Genomic DNA, 27,358 nt, shown 5'->3' with positions numbered 1-27,358 from the left:
TCATTTTTCTTTTATAAGATTAAAGATTTGTGAGTGGAACAACTATGCCTCAGCAGAGCATTCCACAACTATTATTTCTTCTTCTTTCGCTCCTGGCAGCCCTAAATCCTTTAAATCCTTTCCTAGAATGATCTCCTTTTGCTTGGGCAATTTTTGCAATACATGGCCCGCTAACCCTTACCTCCTACCCTGGATCTCACTTATGTCTGTAACAGCAGAGTCAGTCTTTTTACCGCAAATCTTTCAAGGAGCATTGTGGATGGTAATTCACTTGCGTAATTGGCTCAAGAGATGAAAATCTTGTATCTGACTCTCTTACCCACTAATCTATCCAGCTGACTGCAAGCCTAATTGGCAGCTTGTTTAGTAATTTGGCTCCTAAAGTGTTGTATTGATGTTGGATAAACAGCCAATGGAAAGAGAGGTGATACATGCTGCTTCACTTTACAATCCAGTGAACTTTCCCCGTTTTCAGAAGACATTTAATACTCCATCTTTTTTTGTTGGGTTTTTGTTTTTTGTTTTCTGTTTCCATACCATCTAACTGAACGCAGGGATGTAAAACATCCTGATGCAAGCCATTCTATCAGAAACATTGTTAAAAATCATAAACTCTTAGACTGCGTCCTCTTTAAAGGAGATTCACTAACAAAAGTAAAAATCAGGATTGCTGCTCAGATTTTTTAGATTTTTTTTTTTAACTATTGAAAATTTGTGTAGCATTAACAGCAGCTTCACAACTGGCAGACAAATTACAATTTTTTAAATTGCTGTGATGTTCAAATATTTATAACGTATTTGTCTAATTTACACATCTAGTTGCTGTTAATCAGATATATTACAAGTGACTATTTCAAGCTACAACAGACACAACTGTGAAGATGTCACATTACTCAGCTAAACATTTTGGGCCAAATTTCCAAACACGGGTTAGCTATGTTGTGCTCACAAAATCTGCACTCACTCTGAAACCTCATGCTGCACGAATATAAACCCTACATTGATGACAACACAAAACCTGAACTGACTTCTGGTCATGAGACATCACAGTTCCTTTGGAGCTGCACTATCAGGAACTCCCTCAAAGGAAATCCACTGAACCAATAACAGAGACCTTGACTTATTTTCTTTTCTGACTAAGCTCTACCAGGCCAGAAGTTGGAAAGTATGTGTCCTGCTCACCACAGCCCATTCAGTCCTTTCTACCCATACCAGACACATAATTGTGTTGCATCCTATTGCAGGAGCTGAAGGTTGGGTGGGAAGAGAAGGCACAATAGGGGTGGAAAAGTCCCCCTTACAGATAACAGAAGGGCTGTTAGACAAAAACTGCCTTTGCACACGGATCGAAGTGAAATGATGCAGCACATTATTTACTCCACATTTTTGGCAACACTGCAAATATCACTTTACTGTGTCTCTGAAGCAGATCTTCCAGTGTAAAATCTTCCAAAGCAGATAAAAAGAAAACTTGAAAACCTGGCAAAGTTGTTATTCTCTGATATATGTTCAGTGACTTATGTGAAGTGAACTGTGGTTTCTGCCCAGGTCCTAGAGGACAGGGTTTACATCACAAAAGTCACCCACAAAATTGGCAGCCTCGTGTAATCTCAGCAGAAACACTAGGGACTGAATCAACACAGGGACTAACAATGTCACCCTTAGAACTGATCCATTCATCACAAGGTTAAAACAGACTACCAGGACAGCGAGAGGAAGCTTTCATTTTTTCTGCCCATACTTGACTTATTCTGTGAATGGAAATTTTCTGTCAAACTAGTACTTTTCATAAGCATTAATTCATCAAAACAAAACTAGAAAACAAATATAAACGTTGTTAACTACTTGCACTAAGGAAAAACTAATCTACAGGTAAACTACCTACTCAGGCATTAGTATCTCCAACCAGTGTACCACTAGAGGCTATATTCAGGATGCAGGAAACAATGCTATACATAGGGAGTGCAAAGAGGAATTAAGATAAAAGAAGGGGAATACTTCTAAGCCTTTTGGCTAAAATAAAGTAAAGATGAAGGAAGTTGGGGGGCTCTCTAACAAAATGAAATTCTGTGGAGGATCTCTTGGGGTTATGTCTACCCTGCAGTTGAGTGCTGTGATCGCAGCACATGTAGTGTACCTGAGTTAGCTTTGAGATCACAGCTAGCTCAAGTAACAGCAGCAGGGTAGCTGTGGCAGCAGGGGTAGTGGCATGGGCTAGTCACTCCTGTATATACCCAGGATCCTGGAAAGAGTTGTACTCAGGAGGCTAGCCTGTGCTATTGCCGTGGATACATTGCTATTGTTACTTAAGATAGCTTGGATCTAACTAGCTTGAGTATGCCTACACACGCTGCAATCATACCTCTTGATTGCAGTATAGACATATCCTCAGTTACTCCATACCATTTGAAGATGATAGACAACAATGCACAGTTATCAATCCTTCCTTGCCATGGATCTCCCTTCCATAATTAAATCATAGGAGAAATCATATGTCAATTTCTCTTAAATATGCAATCTGTCACTTACATATGCAAACTTAATGCTGACCAAAGTTCTCTCTAATGGTAATAAAGATGTCAGAATGCAAATCTAGGTATTTCTTCAGTGTGTGCTCCACAGATGTACACTCTTTCAGGTTTGTAAAAATCTAAATCCTGGTGCTTATCCTGGAAAGTGAAAGAAGTGTCTCCATCCTGAAATCAAGTCAGTGGGTGTCTGTTTAGACACTACTACTACCTCCTGAAGAAAGAAAGCTCTGAATGTGTTTGTGTTAGGAACCTGATCAATGTCTCTTATGTTTTTACACTATGGAAATGTATGCTGACATGTTAAAAGGTTTTTTAATTTTTATTGATGTAAAATTATAGAAAATATTATACCTTGAATTGCACAAAACATAAAACTACATCAGTAAGAGTCTTTCCTTCAAAATTAAATTACAATGGTAACTATATTTAAATGACAGGTTTCAGAGTAGCAGCTGTGTTAGTTTGTATTCACAAAAGGAAAAGGAGTACTTGGGGCACCTTCGAGACTAACAAATTTATTTGAGCATAAGCTTTTGTGAGCTACAGCTCACTTCATCGGATGCATTCCGATGAACTGAGCTGTAGCTCACGAAAGCTTATGCTCAAATAAATTTGTTAGTCTCTAAGGTGCCACAAGTACTCCTTATATTTAAATGGATGAACATGAAGGCAGCTATGCTCTCATCCCTAGAAAGGGTCCTTCTAATATCAGGGTTAAGGCACAAGGAAGACCAGGATTGGGAAGCTTCCATTACTGGTTCAAGTGCTATACTTGTCCTGTTTACAGACAAAGGAATTCTGTCTCTAGCATTGTCCTTTAACAAGTTACACAAAAAGTTCAAAAACCAAACCAAACAAACAAAAAAAACCTTTGCTCATACTACCATGCTTTATTACTAAGACATGAATTCTAAGCTGAATGGAGCACATTCTAAATTTCCCACATAGATACAACAGGGAATTTGAACAACAATTCATACCCAGTGTTTTGAAAATTTCTCCATAGTTTATCTAGGTAAGCCCAAGTCTGCCTTTATCTGTAACTATCTCAGAAAGTTGACCTTCACCACAAGCTTAGCCTCAGCAACCTCTGTTACAAAGGTGTAATCACAATATTTTTCAAATAATCATTTTTGCACTGCAGATATTCAGGTCTTATTTTTAATCACTGATATATTAAGCATCAGCAAAATAGTTTGCTTAGCTGCTCCACTGGCAATTTTAAAAAAGGAATAAAAATATTTAGCCTTTTGATTACCTTGTTAAAGTGAGTCATAACAGCATTATAACCATGCTCAGTATGGCTGCTATAATTAAGAATCTGTCAGGTTTTTCTTTAAAAATCTTTTTTAAAATGAGGTTTATAACTCAGTCATTTCAAATGGTATCATCTTGAAGTGTGACATACAAACCCTCAGCCTGGAAAAAGACATTGTAATTAAAATTTGCTTTTACAAAAAGTGATCAATATTTGTTAAGCTGCATGGGATAATGTTCTGTGCGATGCTTTTTATATTTCCCTATATATTCTATGTTTTAGTCATTTGCGCTTTATCATTATATGATAATGTGAAGAACAAAATCTGAAGAAAGCCATTTGTTTCTGAAAACCATTTACTGGACTATGCACAAAACTTTTTTTTATTTTACTTCGCTTTAGTGTTATGTAGTCTGTAAATTATGTTAATAGAAATCCACTAATGTCAAACAGAATTTGTGCACAAAGAATAGTGTGTGTTGTGTGTTTCACAACTGAGATTTAGAGGTTCTAAAGGGATAGAAAAAACCCACAGGATCAAAGGGATATAGGAGATATGAAGGAGACCAGAGAGTCACTTGGGGAGTTGAGAGAGAGTGAGGTACACAGAAAATGAAAGATAGTCAGAACACAAGAGAGAACTTGGGTTAAAAAAGTCTATTCAGTTTTTGAGTACAAACTTTTAGAATTCTTCTGTAGCATCTACAGAACGAATTAGAAATTTTTAAATGGATAATCTCTAAACTTTCAGTGAATATTTCAACTGCATACATTTCAAGAACACACTACTTGTTAATATCATCCTTTATTTTATGTATAATTACATTTTGTTGGTTGCTAATTACTTTTACTAATACTGAACATGTTTTTGGTAGGGTCATTTTCTCTGACAGATAAACTAAATAATTAAATATACAGGAAAAACTTTGTATAAAAATAATGTACCTTGAGGGCATTGTGTCACTGCAATGAGACATGTTAGGGTGTCATACTGAATAGCACTACTACCCAGGTAGTTGGAACAAGCACAAAGTCATGCAGAATGACATGCACTCAAGTTTCACTGCTTAAACTACTTTTGTAGTATGAAACCTATTGCTTAAAAAGATATCAATTTCTATAGAAGAAGCTGGATGGGAAAAAAATTTAGTTGCCTATGATGTACAATGTGCTGCAATCGTTCTTTGAGTCTTAAGAAACAGAAGTCACATGTCAAAAGTACGCAATATTTGCAATCACTCTTGTTTTAGCTGGTAAACTAATTAGTTAAGTTCATGCAGTATTAAAAGAGGAGGCTTTCTAAAACAAGCCAAAACAGAAAATGTACTATAGCAAATAATGCAAAATAGGACTTTACTGTTTTTGCTGTCAGCTGGCTAGAAACTCCCTTCCCACCCATATCTAATAGTATTCCTCTTATTTTGTTCACTGCTTTTCAACACAGCTTTACCTCACCTTTACAGATGACATTTTTCAAACTATAAAATGGTCTGTGCTGTTAAAACTTTCTTGCTTCAACAGTTTCTCATTGCTGTAAGAATAAGTCTACATCCTTTGTTACTAATATACACAAACCTATTGGCATGTGACTTTGACTCAAGGCTGAGAACAGGCTATAAATTTAGAAATCAATATCTAACTCTATCAATATTCATTTTACTTTTTCTTTCAATATAAAATACAAAGGTGAAAGAGCAGTAAATAAGCTAGAGTACTGAAATAAATTGGGTGTTCTTGTCACAATTAATAAATGTTTACCCAATAACACTGCTAGCTACAATAGTCTACAGCCGTGTAAAATGTCTGAGAGTATGTACTGGAGCAGGTGCTAACCCGACTGTTCAAAAAATACACACAACATATTTCCATAGTTAATTAGCAATCACCAGTAATTCTCCTTGGTACTATTTATCCCACATATATAAAACATACCGTGCATATTGCTATGGAAATGCATTTATCCAAGCAATTTTCTTCTGGAAACACAGATTGGGATTATGGAACTAAACTGTTTTGCTCACCTACCTGGATGACATACTAGGTCATGCTTTACTAATTTGTAGTATGTGCATCATATCCCAAGATAAAGCTTATAGTTGTTCATTGATATATAGTCACTCTTTCAGCTTTCACTACTGTATTCAACTAGGAAGCAGAGTAGGTACTGGTGGACTCATTCTGTTGATTTGCAGAGACAAACATCATTGTGATTGCTGTGTACATAAAATTTATTTTTTTTAAAAGAAAAATGTCCGTCCCCCCCTTTTTTTTTTTAAGTTAATCCCAATCCTTTTATTTCTATATTTTACCTAAAAATCCCAACCAGGACAATGGTAGCTTGTCCTACTCTAAATCCCTTTCTGGAATGTAATGACATTAGGTAAATCCTTTTCTTTCTTCAAATAATGATAGCAAACATTCAAAAAATCAGTGTTTTAAAAGTAATTTAGCTGTGGGAAGGAGTGGTAACGGAGTGAACTGAGGTAGTGAACACACGTATTTCTGAAACATTTGTGTGTGAACATAGCTACCATTGTTTAATTTACTAAATGTTTTTCCAAGTTTATTCTGGTTTCTTTAAAAAACCCACAAAGATTCAAACATAGAAAATCACTTCACATTATCAAAAACTAATACAGAAGGAAACTGAACTGCTCTTCTTGAATTAGAAAGATAAATCCACACTAGTTAAACAGTAGCAAATACAAGGCTTTTTCTTTTTCTCTTTCTTTTTATGATTTTGTATCTTTCTTTTTTAAAAAGACCCTGTATCTCTGTCTCTCAGTTTAAGACAAAAATCCTCTCAAAAAATGTCTTGTATATATTGAAGATATCAAACACTGAATGCTTATATAAAATATTTAGTAACTTCATTATCAAAAGACTGACTTTGCAAACTAGGCAGTGGAATTAGCCTGTGAACAGTGGAAGTCCACAGTAAAACGTATGATAAAATAAATTTCACTATACTTTATACCAACTCTGTACAAAATGACTTCCTTTGGTACTTGCAAGTTGTGAAGTCAAAATCACCTTGTAGAAATCATTGTATTATCCTCTCCTCAGCCATTAAGTATTTTCCTGCTCACTTCACATATGTTCAGAGTCTTAGGACCTGATCCAGACATTCTCTTTTTCCATACTGCTTCCACTAAGATGTAGTATTTATGAGATTGTTCCTGGTCTGTTTTTGTCACTGTTTGAAACACTGAAATATTGAGGGGCCATTCAACTGGAATGCAAACAGTTGGTTACTCTAAAGAATATCTAGGAGAGATTTGAATCAAAGAATTGTATGCGTGTACACATTGTATATAATAAGGTACTGTAAGTATATGCTGATAAATAGCAATATATACGAACATGTGTAGTCCAGAGGCTCACATACTACAACTATGTGAAATATATGAAGACAGACTAATAGAGATATACACAAAAAGATGCACAACCATACCCTCAGCAGTCTAACTATATATAGTTAACATAAACAAACGGATGAGAATCCTGTAAATCACAGCCAAGTATTAAAAAAGTCATTTCACAGCTGTAACATCAGCAAAATGCATGCAATGGTTGTGATCTTGCATCTACAAAAATCTTTGAAAATGGACTTGCAGGTGTTAGCCATTTAATGTGCTGCACTAATTTTGAAGCTATCTTTCATATACTTGACTCAAAACTTTCAATGATTTGCCCAACAAATCTTGTACAGTACATTATATTTATTCTAGGTTTTCATATACATTCTTCATTGGAAAAATACCCTAGCTCTTCCTATCTTGTGTTGTTGAGTATACATGTATAGTAATCTCTTTTGTTTAAGATTTTCATTCTGGGGAAACCAAATCACTTTTCTTTAATAAGTACTGTGTTTGAAAAGGCTGAGAAATTAGAAATGTCTAAACAACAATTAAAAGTCAGTTGATTTCTTAATCTCTAATACTATTATATTACCTGCCTAAAGGTATGTCAAGAGTGGCTGAATTTATTATGCACTTTGCTGTGTTGCTGACCTACTGCTTTGTATTTTAAAGATTTAACTTTTGGGGTTTGGTTACAGTAAAACTGGTTACCTGTGGGTCCTGGTAGGGGTGCAGCTTTCCTTCTCCGTTTGATGTCTCCCATGCACAATGATCCTAAATGTACACTTGTTTGTCTGTAAGTGATTATCAGAGAAAACTATTAACAAAGGGGGGGAAATGCCACATAAATACACAGCTTGTATAACCTAAATCTGAACCTAAATCAAAACATTCTCAATGAAGATGAAGCTGCACAGTGAAGCCACCAATCTTGTTTATATCAAAACATAATTATGTTTGTTGACAAGCGCTCAGCATCTAAACACAGCATCATAAATTGTTCCTGGAATGAATAATATAAAAGGAATGCTTTTTAATTTTCAAAACTGGCAATCTTTCTAGCTCAACATAAAACACTGTTTCTTCTGACAGGAAAATAGCTAAGATTAATTATCTAAAGAGATCACAATATTGTTGTAGGTTATCAATTGGTTACTAATGCCTTACTGTCAGAATGACATTTATTACAGGAAAAGTATTATCAATTTCTTTTAAGGTAACATGAAGAATGTCTGAGGTAACATGAAACAGAAAACTCTTCAAACGCAAATGGAATAAAAGTGTAATTTTGCTATAAGTAACTTAACATTCCTTTAGAGAGGCACAGATACTGCTGGCTGCATCATTCGGTGAAGAATTAGGAGACAAGGGAAAAAGAAGAGGCATTTATGGAGATGTATTAAACATTACAGAGTACCTAAAAACACAAGTCCCAATATTGTGATTCTTTTAATTATAACTTAGTGAATTTTGTTAAATCACAAGGTGGGAAACAAATCTAGTAAACTGGTGCCAATGAAGAGTAATATGTTCCCATTTAAGGGGCCTGGGTTCAGTCTAGGATTTATAAATTTTGCTTTATTGCACATAAGCTTTCTTTAAGCTATACCATTATTAATTGTGTAACAGATGATTATGTGATTTAAAAGAATATTCAGATTTCCTGCATAATGTTGTAAAAAGAGAAAAACCAAAACACTGGGCTGAAAATGGTCATAGTGTTTAACATTTTATGGTACAAATCCACTTTTTTAATACAAATGTACTAATGACTTTGTTATTTCACATAGACGGGCTTCAGTGGGTAATTTAAAAAATAAAATACTCCAATGCATATCCCAGATTAACTTATTGTGCCACAACGTCAGCATCGATTAACTTAACTTTCTATTTTAACATGGACTTTTCTTCCTTGAAACGGCCTCACAAGTTGAATTTAAATACAAATTTAACATCCAAAAGCTAAGTATAGTGGAACCATCCTCTTTTCACCCTTCCTGCTATCACAGAGTAAATTTCAATTAGTGCTAAATTTACATTAAGACTGTTTAAACCTCTAAATCTTTTGTAATTGGTAGTACATGTAAAAAAAGTGAAAACTGGAAATTTAAACAAAGTATAGAAAAGGTCAATAAAGGCAAAATAAATATTCAAAAAGCTATTTAAATAAAGTTGTTATTAAACTTGCAGGTTTTAATTTATGTTTTATATATTCTATTAAAGTAACCATTTAAGTAAGTACATTATCATGATATGTGTGTGCTTTTTAAAAAAAAACCTGCTAAAATATAGAGAATGGGTTATGAATCCAGTCATATTACACTTGGGAAAACTGTCTCTTCAAGAATGGCTTCGACTATCTTGATTACTCACTTGACTCTGATATCCATAATGCAACTAAATCACCCGTAGAATATATTTTCTGAAACTAAATATCAGAATTCAAATAAAGGAATGCAAAATATTAAAATTAGGAACTGTCTTAACCACTAAACTGATATATGTGCTCATTTTATTCAGAATGAATATGCTGCACATAAAAAATGTGAAGACCTTCATATCTCATTGTCAATTTTTTTTTAAAACATCAAGAAATAGAATTACCAATGAATACTAAACATAGATCACCAGCTCCCTCTTCCCAAAATCCATATCCCATTATATTATTGCAGGGTCTTAGACTGTAAAAGTCTCCTGGACATGTCTCATACTAGGTAGAGTGCAATGACTGTGTTTTTTTCTCCAGCATTCCTATGTAGAGGGGAAAGGGGATCAAAAAAAACAAACCAAAACAAACCCACACCACCCAAGGATGCAAGTAGGATGAAAGATAAAAATTAATAAAGTCAGCCAATTGAACCTCAAGACCTGAGCTACAGGAGTAACAGCTAGCTGCGCTTGAGTAATTCTACCCAGAATTGATTATCTGTTACACTGCATTGAGATATCTAGATTATTGATCAATAAGATTATGGTACTCAGGTCCCAACACTTTTCCTCCAGGCACATGCAATGGAGTTGCAACAAATAACACTAAGTAAGGACTACTTTGTTATTGTTGTCACCCTTCATGTAGAACATAGCAGTTACTTTTTAATTCAAAATCAATGAATGTCTGAAAGACAGCCTTGTTCCTTCAGCATAAATGAATCATTTGTCTTTGCAAAGCACAACAATCTGATCACTAGCCAAGGTGAGAGTGGTTATTTCTTTGCTATGGTTTTGGGAAAAAGCTAGAGGTTTCTCTATGCTAGAAACTAACCAACATTCTTAAGAAATCGTTAAAGCAATAATTACACTTTTTCAAATCCACAGTCCATTATGAAGCTACCACTAATATTATACCTTTGACTAAAACTAGATTAATTTCAAACATTGCATTTATTTCAACAGGGGATTTACAACTACCATTTTAGATGTATTGTTGATTGAAGTGCAGAGAGACAAAAGGCTACATTTTAAAGAGCAATGGACAAAGAACTGTCCCTAATCTGAAAGCTGCAGTTTAGAGAAAGCAAGCTATTACACTTTGGCTGTAAACATAAACACTAGCGCATGAATATTACATTTCTAAATTGTAGACGTAGCGAGAACTCTGACCCTCACAGTCTGGCTAGGGGTTCAACAATATGCTTCTTAACATTAAAACACAAAAGCAAGGATTACAAATAGGAAGAAAGCTATTTGCCTGATTTCTCTCTTTTTATCCATAGCTTGCTGCAAGCTATCATTTATAAATAGTGCTCTGGTGGGAAACTAGGCATTTTATTAGGGAAAAAATAAAACTTGTTAAGACCACCTTGCCTGAAAACTTGGCTTTTGATGTGCTGGTGACAGGGACTGGAGCAAGCAGTGTCAAATGGAATAATTTTAAAGGAAAGACAACAGGAACATGTCGCCTCATTGTATGCATTTACAAATAGAGGCTTTTCAGAATATTAGGCCTAGTTAAAGCTGCCCTCTGGATAAAAAGTGTTCCCAAGCAGCCTCAGACAAGCTTGGGAGACAAACAGATGTGACTATGGTCCCTGGCGTTTGGCAAGAACACTCACTGTCAATAAGAAAAATATAAGCATGGACAGGGCATCAGCTGCACAACAGTGGAGCAGGCCTGCAAGTGTCATAGCAGCGGCAAAGTTGTGGCAGAGGGAAGTAAAAAGGCTGCATAAGCCCAGACTGGTGTGAACTTACACTAGCAGGCCAAGATTTTTGTTGTTATTATCATGCCTCAACATATTAAACAAAAAAGGAATGGAAAAATATACTGCCAGATTTTATTCCTTTTCCCCTCTGATATACAGTATTTCCAGGGAAAAGATGATAGTGGTACTATAAGCACAAGACGACACACCAAAATCATGTATATTAATAAAAAAAATAAGTTACACTGTGGAAACTGCTGTTCTCAGAAATGGCTGTCTCCATGTTGATAACATGAGTCACCAGTGCTCATAACTATTTGCTGTTAAGGTTATCATCCCACTATTCAGTGCTATCTAATTTTCTTTACTTTCCCCCTCCATTCTGGCAGTCTGCCTTCCCATTTTTTCTCTAGATAATGATTCCAGGAAATATGTCTAAATGATACATCTTCTAAATCCCCCAGACAAAAACCATTCCACCCACACTGTTGCCATACAAACTCTTATTTTTCTATCACCTCAGTATTCTTGGTAATACAATATTTTTAATGAGCTGTTTCTCATCTGAAACTATGAATGTTTGGCTTCCAAAGCCATCTGTAGCAGCTCAAGTCAGAGTTTGATCTAATGGGATCTTAGTGGTCATTAGCACCACCCTGTCCTGTGCAAAAAGTCATCAGTTTCATGTTGACCTTTCAATCCATATCCAGCCTTTGAAAGAGGCCCCCTACTTTCATGGACCACAGATACAGAAAACAGACCTTTATATGCCATTTCCACTTTGCACATGTACTTTTGTTAAATGATTATATTTTATATAAAAACAAAAAGAAAAGAAAAAAAGAAAGAAAACAGACTTACTTGTTTAACCTCCTTTTCCTACTTTTAAGGGTTTATGATGTTCCCAAGTATTATCACTGCCTTTGCTATTAACATTCAGATGGAATTAGAATTTCACTCTAGATTTAGTATTCGCTTTAGTCATTACAAAGCAGTATAGTGCAGTGGACTGAGCATAAGAAGGCAGCTACTTCTGAATACCATAGTTCTCCCCAATGGCTTGCTGTGTGGATGTGGGGACATCACTAACCACCCTGTTCATTTTTCCATATATAAAACAGTACTCCTCCAAAAACAATTAATCTTCTTCATCTCTACTACCCTGGAAGTGGGAATTATTCCATAGCTACTTCACAAAGGTGTGTTGTGAGAATTAAGTTTGTATTGCAGTTGTCTTCATATGTGCTAGTACATTTTCTGAGACCTTGATTCCAGTTAGGGGCTTTTGGGCACTACTGCAATACAAATAACACATTTACTTATGTATTTATTTTACATGTCTACTCATTGCTCCAACATCCCTGTTGGTTATCTTACTCCAGTGTTTTCTTGCTTTTAGGAGTTTTTGCTTTCCTCACAAGCTGTAATGCTTTGAGATCCATATTATTTACTCTTCTTGATGTGTTATAATTGCAATGTTAATACATGCACACCTCATTTCCTCCCCACAGTTTGTTTGGACTTCTGTTTACACTTCAGCAAAGCATCAAGCCATTTGCCAGATTACATTTTGTACCTCTATGACTTGGCACATATTATCTGTAAATAATGGAGGTCCCTGTTTATTGCATTTTAGACATAACTTGAACTTTGAAAGTAGCAGTTCCTGACAGAGGTAAGAGTGGAAGAGTTTTCATGTTTTGCTCAAAAACATTCTTATCTATTGGATTTCTGTGCAGCTGATTTGGAAAGCATAGATTATGTTGTATGCTACACTGATGCTGAAATAACACTTTAAAACTAATTTTCACAGCACAATTTAATGAACTGATATCACCCAATACTTGTCTGTCCATTATATTCTGATCAACAACTCTTTCACTCAACTTGGGCATTGAAATACTCTGTAAACAGCAACATCTATCCTAGCACAGTATCATTGAGTTCCTGCAGATGGCTGTAGAACTCTTCAATTATATCATTGGATGCTGTAGCTAATGCCTAGGCTTGATAAGTTACTAACTGAAGCTCTTTAGAAACAGATTTTAGTAAGGCTGGAGTTGACTGGTTTGAATTTTATAAGGATCTAAGGCTTGATTATTAAGAAGAATCGTCACTCCCTTTGTCCATTTTCAATCTCAAAAGAGTTGGATGAGAATGGAGACAGAACGATGTGATGACTGCAACTTATTTGAAGCTTGAAATGGTTTGACAACAATTTCTTAGACAATGTAATTATGCTATTAGGTAGCATGTTTGGACATTCCTGGTGGTGATCTACAAGGTTAATTTCTACTCTAATAATTTTAGTTTTCAAACTACAGGATGATTTTAAGACGAGATTGAAAGAGTGATTCGGGAGTTTAGAAGGAAAGTATGGGAAGAGCTCATAAGATATAAAGGAGATCAATGAGTAACCTCTTTCCTCAACTATAACATTTACAGAAAGCAGGCTAAGTCCAGAGGTGCAGTGTGAGATGGAAGGGAGTATGGGGAGCAGTGGTCAGAACAATAGGGAGAAGATAGATAATGGAGAATGTCTAAAACCAGGAGAGCAATTCTGAAACTGGATTCAGAAATATATATTACATAAGAAAGCCAACAAAATGACTCAAAATGAAGGTGGATGACCTCATCCATCTTTCTTGACAAGAGTACAGCCCGACCACACTGTCTCATTATTCTAGTGTCCTTAATGTAATAACAGCATAGCAAAAGTTCTCAATTTTTTTTTTTTTTTTATAAACACACAGGGTGGCCCACATTTTAGTACAGAGTTTGCCTTCTGGACCACATGTCCTCCTCCCACAGGAAGTTGCATAGACTGCCTCCTCCAGTTGATGGTGTTACTCTGTGGCGATTAGCAACTACTTGCATGGAAAACTGGACAGTATTTAAATGTATTTTTAGGTGTCTTAATATGACCGTGTTCTCCACAGACTGCTAGCAACTGCTTCATCACCTACCTGAGTGCTATGGACCACAATTTGAGCACCTTAGCAGTATACAGCATTAAACAATATCATGTAGGTATTTCTAAGTTTCCTGTCACCTTAGTATCTAAATAAGGTAGTGGGACCAACACAAGTTTCAGTGATTCAATATGATTAAGCTTCCAAAAGTTTGGATGCTTATGCAAAGTCACACCCTTCCCTGAAATTGCCTTCTAGTATTAAGGAACATTTTCTAAAAATAATATCCCAATAGAACTGTAACATTTTACATGTTTACCCACCAGCTAGTTAGTGCTGTAAGTTTGGGTACAGTACATAATATTACTCATACGTAAAGAGGTGTAATCCTGCCTCAAATGCACATCTCAACACAACTAACTATGGTACAGTTATGGCACCTTCATAATATGGTACAACAAAATGCAAGAGACGTATGTTGCAAAGCAATATATATATGCAAAGCAATGGCAAACAGGTTCGTTAGAAAGGGTTCACTCCTAAATCTCAACCCCTTTTCCCCTTGTGGCACAGAGCCATTGCACCAAATTTTATAGTTCCTTTTGTTCTATGACTTTTTCCAGTCATCTAGAGGATGTCAGGCTGTCCAACAAAAGGACAACATTTGTCATTTACTGATAGGGTCTGCCTCACTCTAAACTGCACAATTTGGGAGTGCTTCTCTGTGGAAAGTAGAAGAAAACTCCTTATATAGATATTTAAGGGTAGAGAGAAAAAACAACCCGAAGTTTACCATAACACTAAATAAGAACAATTGACTGAAGTCAGAACATGCATCTCTCACTTTTTCAAGATGTGAACTGTAGCTGTCCAGTATGTGACAAGCGCTCCACACATCCTAAAGCACTCTCCTTAGGGTATGTCTACACTGCCCACGTTACAGCGTGGCCGTGGCAGCACTGTAGCGTGGGCAGTATAGACATGCTTTATCGCCAGGAGTGCAGCTCCCGGCGATAAAGTGCTGTCTATATTGGCACTTTTCAGTGCTAAAACTTTTGTCACTCACAGGGTGTTTTTTCACACACCTGAACGACTAAAGTTTTAGTGCTGAAAGTGGCAGTGTAGACCCAACCTTAGCAAAGGGACATTTAAAGTTATTTTTTTAAGATGCAAAGGGGCACTGTTGGCTGCGCCTCCAACCCATGCACTTTGGCAGCCTGGTCTCCATTTGAATAGCAAGTGATTGATATACTAATTACTGCAGGGCTGTCTCACAGAAATCTAGTATGTAGGGTTTTTTCTCCCCCCATCCATACATGTTTCATATTGCAGGATACTGTGAGTGCATTATTGGTAAGTGCATAGCTCCTGGCTGTGACAACAGTGCTTCTATAGACAAAGACAAATAAGAATGATCAAAATTGTTTCTGTAAAGATGGAGGATTTGGACCTTACCTGATAGTACTATTGTACAGGTTTCTCTTAAAAAAAAAAAAAGAACATACCTCTGTATCATTTTGTTAGGAATATTTGAGATAGATGTCACCCAGTATGATTGGATTTGTCTAACTTTAGGTCAAATCGATGTCTGAAATCTATTTTATTGTTTGTCATAAAAAGCTATATAGCATTTGTGCCTGGCAATGATTTGGACAGTCAGTGTCAGCAAGAAGTGCCAGAGTACCAGCTAATTTCTATTGATGTCATTCTGACAGCTGCTTTGTTCTCAAGCAATTTGTTCCCCCTTTTTCCAACAGTTTATTTTGGGGAGGTATTTGGCTCCTTTTGCTCAGGCTATAGATGAGGGCAAGGGTTTTCCCTCTACAGCCACATTGATCCAAACTTACTTAATTGGAGAATGACAAAGATTAGATACTTAATTTCACAGTTTTTATAGAACCAGTAAAAGCTGACACTGATGGTTTGAAGTAAGAGGGATCAGACTTTGAAGACCATGTGGATGGAGATTTTGATTATGGCTTCAACAAACACATTTATGAATATCACCTAATCACTCATATCAGAACCTGTTGCTATGGGGAATATGGCTTATATGCACTGGATTTGCTCGGTGGAAATGTGCAGTAGCCAGACTGAATGTATGGTGTATTGGGAGAACTCTACATTGCAGTGCCCTGAGTTAACAAAGAACGAGGTAGCAGATAAACACATGAAGCATTCTTAAATGAAACATTCTTCTAAAATATATATTGGGTAAATATGTGTTAAGTAAGGTCAGTGTTTTTAAATTTACATTCATTTTGCCAAAGACAGATATTGTTTTATCAGAATATACATTATTAAAAGGCAATTCAGCCATTTTCATCTACCATAAAGTTAAGTATTCAGTATAATGTGCCACCAACAGAAAAACTCCATGAAAAAATATATTGCAGATATCTCTAGAACAAAGTAGTCAGTTTGAAAATCAATATTTTAAAACCAAAATACCAAGAACAAATAGGCACTATGAACAACTTGCTTACCACATGGAATTAGAAGAATTGATGCAATTTAAATGCAAAAATAGGGTATACTGTCTGTGTTTTCTTTGTATTTATATTATCTAAATCCTAAAGTCAAAATCAAAGATAAAAAATTAGGGCTGTCAATCAATTACAAAAATCGCGATTAACTGTGCCGTTAAAAATAATAGACTACCATTTATATCATAGAATCATAGAATATTAGGGTTGGAAGAGACCTCAGGAGGTCATCTAGTCCAATCCCCTGCTCAACATTTTCAAATATAAATATTTTTGGATATTTTCCAACATATTGATTTTAATTACAACACAGAATACAACGTTACAGTGCTCATTTTATTTTTATTATAAATATTTGCACTGTAAAAATAAAAATAGTATTTTTCAATTCATTTAATAAAAGTACTGGAGTGCAATCTCTTTATCTTAAAAGTTTAACTTACAAATGTAGAGTTACGTACAAAAAATAACTGCATTTAAAAATAAAACAATGTAAAGCTTTAGAGCCTACAAGTCCACTCAGTCCTACTTCTTGTTCAGCCAATCACTCAGACAAAGAAGTTTGTTTACATTTGCAGGAGATAATGCTGCCCGCTTCTTGTTTACAATGTCACCTGAAAGTGAGAATAGGTGTTCTCATGGCACTGTTGTAGCCAGTGTTGCAAGATATTTACATGCCAGATGCGCTAAAGATTGATGTGTCCCTTCATGCTTCAACCACCATTTCAGAGGACGTGTCCATGTTGATGAGGGGTTCTGCTCGATAATGATCCAAAGCAGTGCAGACCGATGCATGTTCATTTTCATCATCATGAGTCACATGTTACCAGCAGTAGTCTGATTTTCTTTTTTGGTGGTTCGGGTTCTCTAGTTTCCGCATCAGAGTTTTGCTCTTATAAGACTTCTGAAAGCATGCTCCACATCCTGTCCTGATCAGATTTTGGGAGGCACTTGAGATTCTTAAATCTTGGGTCAAATGCTGCCACTATCTTTAGAAATCTCACATTAGTACCTTCTTTGCATTTTGTCAAATCTGCAATGAAAGTGTTCTTAAAACGAACAACATGCTGGGTCATCACCCAAGACTGCTGTAACACGAATGAGGGTAAAACACAGAGCAGGAGACATACAATTCTCGCCCAAGGAGTTCAGTCACAAATTTAATTAACACTTTTTTTTTTTAAATGAGCATCATCAGCAGGGAAGCATGTCCTCCGGAATGGTGGCTGAACCATGAAGGGGCATACAAATGTTTAGCGTATCTGGCACGTAAATACCTTGCAAAGCCAGCTACAAAACTGTCATGTGACTGTCTGCTCTCACTTTCAGTGACATTATACATCTCACTGACATTATAAATAAGAAGCGGGCAACATTATCTCTCATAAATGTAGACAAACTTGTTTGTCTTAGCGATTGGCTGTACAAGAAGTAGGACTGAGCGGACTTGTAGGAGCTAAAGTTTTACATTATTTTATTTTTGAGTGCAGTTATGTAACAAAAAAAATCTACACTTGTAAGTTGTGCTTTCATGATAAAGAGAATGCACTATGATACTTGTATGAGGTGAGTTTTTATAGTGTAAGTATTTGAAATAAAAATTATATAAAGTGAGCACTGCACACTTTGTATACTGTGTTGTAATTGAAGTCAATATATTTGAAATTGTAGAAAAACATCCAAAATATTTTATAAATTTCAATTGGTATTCTATTGTTTAACAGTGCAATTAAAACTGTGATTAATCATGATTAATTTTTTTGTTGTGATTAATTTTTTTGAGTTAATCATGTGAGTCAACTGCAATTAATTGACAGCCCGAAAAAAAGTCATTCCTGGGTTGCAGCCTCCCATGCTCATTTTCAGAAACTCCATACATAGTTATGAACAACTAAAAAGAGTGTACGTTACTAGTAAGATGTGCAGCCTCTCGACTAGACTCTTGTTACTGTAATTAGGATTGTCTGTAAAAATTTACCAAAAAAGTGTATATAACAATCTTTTCCAATTATTAATAAATAGAAATTGGCAAAATAATTTTGTATTTACAGCTACACACTCATTATATACATAGTAAATTATAGATATTATATAGAAATATAGAACATTCATTTCTTACTCTTACGAGGATTAGGGTATACCTCTCAAGTGTTATCACTTTTATTGGTTTTTAAAAATTTTTTTTAAACAACAAAAAACACTGTTCAGATGAAATCAGAATTCCACCCTAGATCTAGCTACTCACTTTACAAGCTCTGAAGCTTTTTCCTCAGACTCAGTTATAAGAATGACATCACCAACGTAACACAGATTGTAGCATCTGCCTCTACCAGTGTGAAGAAAAATACATTAACCATCAAAAGTGATGCACTTTTTTTCTTTTTATTAAATGTTAAACAGATGTGATAGTAGCATTGTTCTATGTCAAACTCCTTTCATATCAACCCAATCTGTTCAGAATGCAACTTTAAACTTAAGAGTGACATTTGTTTTAATGGAGTATTAGCACAATTTAACTATGAATGGGAAAATATTAATATCTCTTGTCAGTGGACTATCTCATCACCACCTACAGTACTCTAACACTTGTCTTCACATTGTCTTTTTCCAGCACTTCTGAGACTTAATTCAAGTTCACCTGAACGAAGCAAGTCTCTATTGGCATCACGTTCAGCAAATCCAAATGGAAATGAAGTCCAATGCCACAGTATATGCCACAGCACCCAGTCTCCAGAGACCAATGGACTTTAACTGTGACTAAAAGTCTTTTAAAAAAATATCTGTATTAGAGATTTACTGTCCTCAGAAAGGATAATGCATTGTTTTTCTTCTTTCTAATTAGTAATTTAAGCATATGTTCAGCATTTAACTCTAAATGTTTGCCTTTTCCCCAAGCTCTAAGACAGCTGTCCAAGATGTGAATGCCAGAAAACATTTAAATATCAACATCTGTTGAATTATGTTAATTTAGTGTAATATAATTGGGCATGAGTTGGAATTGATCAAAAGTATATGAATTAGACAAAGGCAAATCCAAACCGATATCCTGGTGCATAAACAAGTCAACAAAGAATGCTAGGAAAGAAAAATTCTGTTTTAACAAAACTAGAACAGCTCATTCAAGACTATAGCTTTCCTCACAAAGAAATACCACCATTTCATACTTTTCATCATGGGAAACACCTGCGTCTACAATACTGGAACCTGCTGAGACAGAGGACTTGGAAGGGATTTGTACTGAAAAAGTCATGTTGAAAGAATGACTCTTAAAATGTCCATAAAAGGGTATTATGATGGCTATGAAGAAAAACCTAACTTCATCTGTTTTCAGAAGCGAAGAATGTGAAGATCTACTCTATGATCAAAAGAGTTTACTCAACTGATTTTAAATTACAGAATTCTAAACATAACATGTATTATAATTTTTATGGATACGGTTCATATTTAAGTATCTGTAAAATGCGGTTAGCAAAGAGATGATGTTCTTGGAGTAGAATGTTGCAACAGGATAACAGTCTCCTGCTGTTCCAGAAATTCCAAGGCAAACAAAACCTTTTGCTCTAACCAGGAAACAGTGATTTTGTGCCAACGTTCTTAACATGAATTTCCATTACACCAAAGTATATCTACACTTTGCGCTGGGGGTGTAATTCCCAGCTTGAGGAGACATACCCCCACTAGCTCTGAATGAGCTAGCATGCTAAAATTAGAGTGTAGGCGTAGTGGCATGAGGGGTTAGCTGTCCAAGTATGTACTTAACATCTCTGATGGGGGTGTACACGCATGTCAGTTGCACATGGTGTTGGGGCCACTGGATCTGCATGCTCACTTGGTAAAATCCCAGAAAATTTATTCTGTGCCCAATCACATTCATTAATTACTTTATAAGTTACAATTAATTGAAAATATGTTCTTTAAGAAATTAAGCATCCAATATCACGTGATTTTTATTTCTCATGTTATCTTATTAATGGAATAACAGACACGGTTCATAGTTTCCATATAGTTAAAACTTATTGAAATATTATACATAGGCTATATTCCAAGGTTTTTTAAAAAGGGATTAATGTTCATTTTTTATTATTCTTCTTTTTAACTGCAGTGCCTGACAAATAATATTCTACTACAGAGAATTCCACGAAAAACTGCCCTTTTTCAAAATGGCTGCAATCTTCTATTCTTCTGAATTAGAATGAATCCTAACTGCCACAGAGAAAGTGGTAGCCATTGATAGTATAACATGCCATCATCCTCTCTGAGGGTGATGCCAGAGGAAAAAATGCAGTGTCTTTAAAAATCATTTAAATTTAATGTGCAACTAGAAACACTATTATGTATATGCAATAACATTAATGGCACTAAAAGAAGAGTTAAGATTGTTTGAGTGCTTTAGCTATCTGTTTCTATCTTCACATACACCTTTTAAGTTTAACCTTAATTCTCAATTACCTGTATTTGTAGTGGATTGTATTTGGAATTACTACAAATTTTATACTTTAATTATGGATATATATTCAATCTTAACTCCAGTTTAATGTATTTTTGTTGAGAATATCAATAAATGTGTAGGATGACAACAGTGAATAATTACTGTATAAAATATACTAATTCTTAGCGATATTGATATAAAGCTATGTGTTCATTTTCCTGTACAGTGTCTAAAAACAGAGTTCACATCTTCTGGTACAGTAATTTCATTCCATAAAAGCCACATTAAACAATTATAGTTCTTGTAATTAACCAGTAGTCTAAGGTACAGTTTTCTTATCCCAATCTATTAACAGCTGCTCAAAAAATGTAGTAATTAATGGTTTCATTTATTTTTGGCAAACCTGCAACACGACAAATAGTTTTGTATCTGCTGCAAATTAGGACTCCTTCCCAAACAACAGATGACACGGTGGGAAAAAGGGAGCAGACAGCATCCTTCCACATCTTTGTCTCTTTAGAAGATCAAATAAAGAGCAGCTGTAATTCTATTTGTCACATCTGTGTAACAAAATACAGTGATCTGTATCAGATGAAACTGAATGAGTTCTGTTCAAATGTAAATGGGGATTTTCTTTCTGACCTGATGGAAAGAAGTCTGAACTCAATATTTCTACATCTCAAGCAAAAATATACTTTTCAAATCTCTGATCACCTTTTGTGTGATTTTTCTCATTTTAGAACTCTCCTTTTCATTATTAATTTACACAGAATACCAAAATAAAATAAAATCACAAAAATATAATGTAGATGATGCATTCTTTTTTCCAACCTATCCAAAATATTTAGAAGTCTGGGCAGGACTGAGATTTGAAAGGGTTGGTGGATTACAGAAAATCTGGAAAACATATGCTCAATATTCTTATTAACATTTATCATGTATCACCATGTGACATTTTTCTTTCATACTACCCGCTATGTCTCTTGTACCATTTCCCCAGCTTCCATCGCTAACAGGCCTCTCTCTTTTAGGGATGCGAAGAGACCTGTTTCAGGCTGTGCTGTTTCCTATGGCCAGAAAAGAGGAACAACAGATAGACTCAGGCTCCTGAGTGCTTGCCCATTTTTTTTCCAGGCGGTACGGATGTCAGCACTTCTTAGTGACGGAAAAGAACTGAGGGCCAGGAAATGTGTTTTGTTCTTAAAAAGACAGAGTTCACGCAATCTCTGGGAACCAGTGATGAATGATCAAATTATTTTATCATATCTGGAAAAGTGGCAGCAAATCTTGTCTTGTTTTTTCCTTCAGCCTCTCAATACATGTACATACCATAAATCCCATTTATAATACTATGAGCCAGAAGAAAAAACACACCTGATTGAATAATTATTGTACTTAATGTGAAGATACTTTAAAAAATAATGAAGACCATTATAAATCATGAAAATTATTCTAGAAGTTTAAGTACTTTGACTGTCTGTAATTTTGTTTTCCTAATCAATTGATTACAGCATAGACTAACTCCTCTAGTGCTATTTACCAAATTTAAGATCTCCTTTTTTTGGTTTTTGTCTTAATCTGTCAATAAGAATGGCCACATTGCATCATACAAATGGTTAATCTAGCCTAGAATCCTGTCTTCCAACAGTGACTGATGACAGATGCTTCAGAAGGAATGGACACAACAGGGGAATTATCGAGTGGCCCATCCCCTGTTGTCAAATCCCAGCTTCTGGCAGTCAGATATTTAGGGACACCTGAAGCATGGGGTTGTGTCCATGATCATTTTGGCTAATAGCGATTAATGGATCTATCCTCCATAAACTTATCTAATTCTTTTTTTAATTGAGTTATATACAGGGCATTCGAAACATCGTCTGGCAACAAGTTCCACAGGTTGACTGTGTGTTGTGTAAAGAAATACTTTCTTTTGTTTGTTTTAAACCTGCTGTGTATTAATTTAATCGAGGGATCCCTATTTCTTGTGTTATGTGAAGGGGTAAATAACACTTCCATATTCACTTTCTCCATACCATTCATGTTTTATAGAACTCTACCATATTCCCCTTAGCTGTCTCTTTCTTAAGCTGAACAGTCCCAGTCTTGCTTTGAGGCTATATTTAATGTAAATAGGGTTGAAACTCATCTTCATTTTTAAATCTTAATGTTTGTTATCTCTTTTATGAGAAACCCAATACAGTTAAGGTCCTCCTGAAAGTATCAACACACACTGCACAGAAAAAAGACAACAACAGACCGACTGAGTGCTTATCCCTTCCTACCTGACAGATACGGTTCTGGAGTAAATTATTCCACAATTCATTGATCTAGTGCAATATAGGTCTCTAATCTTTACTTTTTTCCATGTGCTGAGACAAGAACTGTGGTCACTCATCCAGAAGGTGTAAGAAAAGTCAAGGCAAATATAAAAAGAAAATGTCTTTCAAAACACCAAAAAAAAAATAAAAAATTCACATGACTAGAAATAAGCCAGTGTGGAAACTACACAAAGAAATACATTTAGCAATTCCAGTCTTGCAATAAGAACAACAGATATAGCTTTACTGACTAAAAGGCAAAGGCAACAGTTTGGTTACACTTGCGGTTTATTCTTAAAAATGTTTAAGAGACCAAATAACCAAACTTAGCAGCAGTACAATATGAAAAGAAGACAGGCATATCTTCCTTCCAGGAAACAATTCTCATCTTACACAGAAGTTGTGCTTCAAAGATAGCTAGTAGTATTTATAGCATGATTTTACAAGTTACAAAACGTTTTATAAGTCACTAAAATCCAACCTATCAGTTCATAACATTTCCTTAACTCGTTGTTTTGTTTTGTACTTTTCTTGTATCTGTTTTGGATACTACAGTCCAAACCAGTTAGGCCCAGAGGTACATCCTGACCTGTGCTAAGAAACATCAATCATGTATCTTGGCTTTGACAGACTTCCTATTTTCTAATGCCAAAGCTGATTTCAACTTTGCAAAGCATTGTGGAATATTTGACATGGGTGAACAGAACTGGAGGGAGAGTATAATACATTTAGTTAACATAACTTTCCAAATTTTTTATATTTATATATAATAGTAATACTGTGCACGTAATACCCATTAATGTGGCATGTATTATGCCAAATATATATGCATTGGCTAGCAGCTTAAGAGTCCAAAGTGTGCTGGGTAATAATTTTACAAACCTTCAATTGTTTACCATCCGTTAATTTTCTATTATTGTATTTAACAATAAACCGCAAGACAAGACATTTCTATTGGTCATAGTTATAATTTGTTGTGAGCTTCCTTTAAAAGGAGATTAATTATCTGAATTATAATATCCTTACATGTTAAATGTAATCACTGAAAATGCGCAAAAGGTAATTCAGAATCAATCTTAGATTGCTTGAGACTTTCAAGTGAGAATTAAGGGTATGTCTACACTACGAAATTAGGTTGATATTATAGAAGTCAATTTTTAGAAATTGATTTTATACAGTCGATTGCGTATGTCCACCCTAAGCGCATTAAGTTGGCGGAGTGCATCCTCACTACCGTGGCTAGCATCGACTTATGGAGCAGTGCACTGTGGGTAGCTATCCCACAGTTCCCGCAGTCTCCGCCACTCATTGGAATTCTGGGTTAAGCTCCCAATGCCTGATGTGGCAAAAACATTGTCGTGGGTGGTTTTGGGTACATGTGGTCAGTCGCCCCTCCTGTGAAAGCAATGGCAGATAATCATTTTGTGCCTTTTTTCCATGTGGACGCCATACTTCTTTCAGCAGAGGGTGCAGTAGGACTGCTAACTGTCATCATCCACCACTGCAACTCTGCTCTGCTGCTATTGTCTCAATAGTGAATTTCTCCATATTGTCTGTCATGGGCTCCCAGGTACGTGTGTTCTTCCTCAGGAAATGTGCGTGGTGCTAACCATTGTTCTCCACTGCTTCCGCTGCAACTCTGCTCTCCTGTTCTCATGAATCCACCTTGCAGGTTCTCTCGTTGTTCTCGATAAATATCTATTCTTGTGGCATCCGTTGCCAGCCACTGCTTCCGCTGCAACTCTGCTCTCCTGCAGAAGCCAAAACATGGCAAGCATGGAGCCCGCTCAGATCAATGCAGCAGTTATGAGCATTGTAAACACCTCACGCATTATCCTGCAGTATATGCGGAACCTGCAAAAGCAGGCAAGGAGGCGACAGCAGCACGGTGACGAGAGTGATGAGGACATGGACACAGACTTCTCTCAAAGTACAGGCCCCAGCAATTTGGACACCCTAGTGGCAATGGGGCAGGCTCATGTCGTGGAACGCCGATTCTGGGTCTGGGAAACAAGCACAGACTGGTGGGACTGCATAATGTTGCAGGTCTGGGATGATTCCCAGTGGCTGCAAAACTTTCCCATGCCTAAGGGCACTTTCATGGAACTTTGTGACTTGCTTTCCGCTACCCTGAAGCGCAAGAATATGAAGATGAGAGCAGCCCTCACAGTTCACAAGCGAGTGGCGATAGCCCTCTGGAAGCTTGCAAAGCCAGACAGCTACCGGTCAGTCGGGAATCAATTTGGAGTGGGCAAATCTACTGTGGTGGCTGCTGTTATCCAAGTAGCCAACGCAATCACTGAGCTGCTGCTATCAAGGATAGTGACTCTGGGAAATGTGCAGGTCATAGTGGATGGCTTCGCTGTAATGGGATTCCCTAACTGTGGTGGGGTGACAGACGTATATCCCTATCTTGGGACCGAACCACCTTGACAGCCAGTACGTAAACCACAAGGGGTACTTTTCAGTGGTGCTGTAAGCACTGATGGATCACAAGGGACGTTCACCGACATCAAAGTGGGATGGCCGGGAAAGGTACATGATGCTCGTTTCTTCAGGAACTCGCATCTTCAGGTCTGTGCGCCTGCTGCCTTTCCTGCAGCTCCACCAGACCCCGGAGCAGATCAGTTTGATCCCCCAGTAGCCTCAGCATTGCATCTGCCTCCTCTCATCACGCTGCCGCCACCTTTCCTCTTGCTCCTGCAACCTCTCATCTTCCTCGTCCCTCCTGTCCTCGTATTCACTTTCTGCTTTCCTGGACTCTACCATTGTTTGCCTCCACGCATTCTGCTGAGCTCTTTCAGTGTGGGAGGACTGCATGAGCTCAGAGAACATTTCAGTACTAGCGCATTTTTTTCGCCTTCTTATCTGCGCTTGTCTCTGGGACGGAGATGATAGGGGGTGCATCGAAACATTTGCAGCTGCAAGAGAAAAAAAAGGGAGAGTAGTATCTAAAAAGACCCATTTTAGAGAACAATGGGTAGACTCTTTCACGGTCAACCAAGCTGTTAACATTACATAGCACATGTGCTTTCGGTACAAGGTCGCATTTTACCTCTTATATTGGGGGCCTGCCGGTTTGGTGTGAGAGATCACACACGCAGGGCCGGTTAACAGAATGCGGCTTGCAGGCAGCCATGGTAAGCCACAGTCTTTTGGCTTCTTCAACCTTCATAACATGTGGGAATGGTTTCAAACAGCAGCACCCTCCTTTCCCATACCAAGCACCCGTTGGGTTGGCCATTTAAAAGGAGGGGCTGCAGTTTTCGGGTTAACGTGCAGCACAAACCCAACTAAACCCCTCCACCACCATCCAATTCTCTGGGATGATCGCTTCACCCCTCCTCCCACAGCATGACTAGTATCAGGGAAGATCCCTGCCAGCCAAATGTCAACAGCTCAGTGGTCTCCCCCCACCGTGTGGCTAAAAGTAGGGATGATTTCTTTTCAGCCCAGCAGGAACGGCCACCTCTGAATGTCCCCTTAAGAACCCCTGGAGGATTTCCGCTCCATCCCCAGACAGAATTTTCCAGTAGCTGTACTGGCTGCGAATGCATCCCAAGTCTTCAGGGCAAATTAATCATTAAACACACTTGCTTTTAAACCATGTATTATATTTATAAAGGTACACTCACCAGAGTGCCTTCTCCGCTTCATGGTCCGGGAGACCACCTTGGGAGGATATTGGCTCCAAGGTGATAAACAGTTCCTGGCTGTTGGGGAGAACAGTTTCTCCACTTGCCTGTTGTCCACTATCATCCTCCTCATCTTCCTCATCCCCAAAATCCTCATCCCTGCTGCATGAGACTCCCCCCTTGCAGGTTTCCATGGACAGCGGTGGGTTAGTGGTCAGGGCACCCCCTAGGATTGCACACAGCTCATCATAGCAGTGGCATGTCTGGGGCTTTGACCCGGAGTGG

The 27,358-nt window shown here is 36.8% G+C and overlaps 1 protein-coding gene across 15 annotated transcripts in view; it reads right to left on the bottom strand.

Annotated features, from left to right (window-relative positions):
• The window catches only part of GPATCH2 (G-patch domain containing 2), a 182,915-nt gene that overhangs the window by 10,865 nt on the left and 144,692 nt on the right, over positions 1-27,358 (bottom strand). For 5 of the 15 annotated variants that reach the window (XM_073338879.2, XM_073338889.1, XM_073338878.2 and 2 more), the window contains one exon: positions 7,863-7,945. The exons of 2 other annotated variants lie outside the window; for them this stretch is intronic. In XM_073338879.2, the coding sequence (XP_073194980.1) occupies positions 7,863-7,945 (83 nt within the window). Of the gene's footprint in view, positions 1-6,501; positions 7,022-7,862; positions 7,946-18,936; positions 19,018-22,662; positions 26,360-27,358 lie in introns of those variants that run through there. 8 more of the 15 variants (XM_073338880.2, XM_073338892.2, XM_073338876.2 and 5 more) reach the window with 6 other exon arrangements.

The sequence above is a fragment of the Lepidochelys kempii genome, chromosome 3, assembly GCF_965140285.1.
Source record: "Lepidochelys kempii isolate rLepKem1 chromosome 3, rLepKem1.hap1, whole genome shotgun sequence".
Taxonomy (NCBI): Eukaryota; Metazoa; Chordata; order Testudines; family Cheloniidae; genus Lepidochelys; species Lepidochelys kempii.
This window is presented reverse-complemented; position numbering and strand designations above follow the sequence as displayed.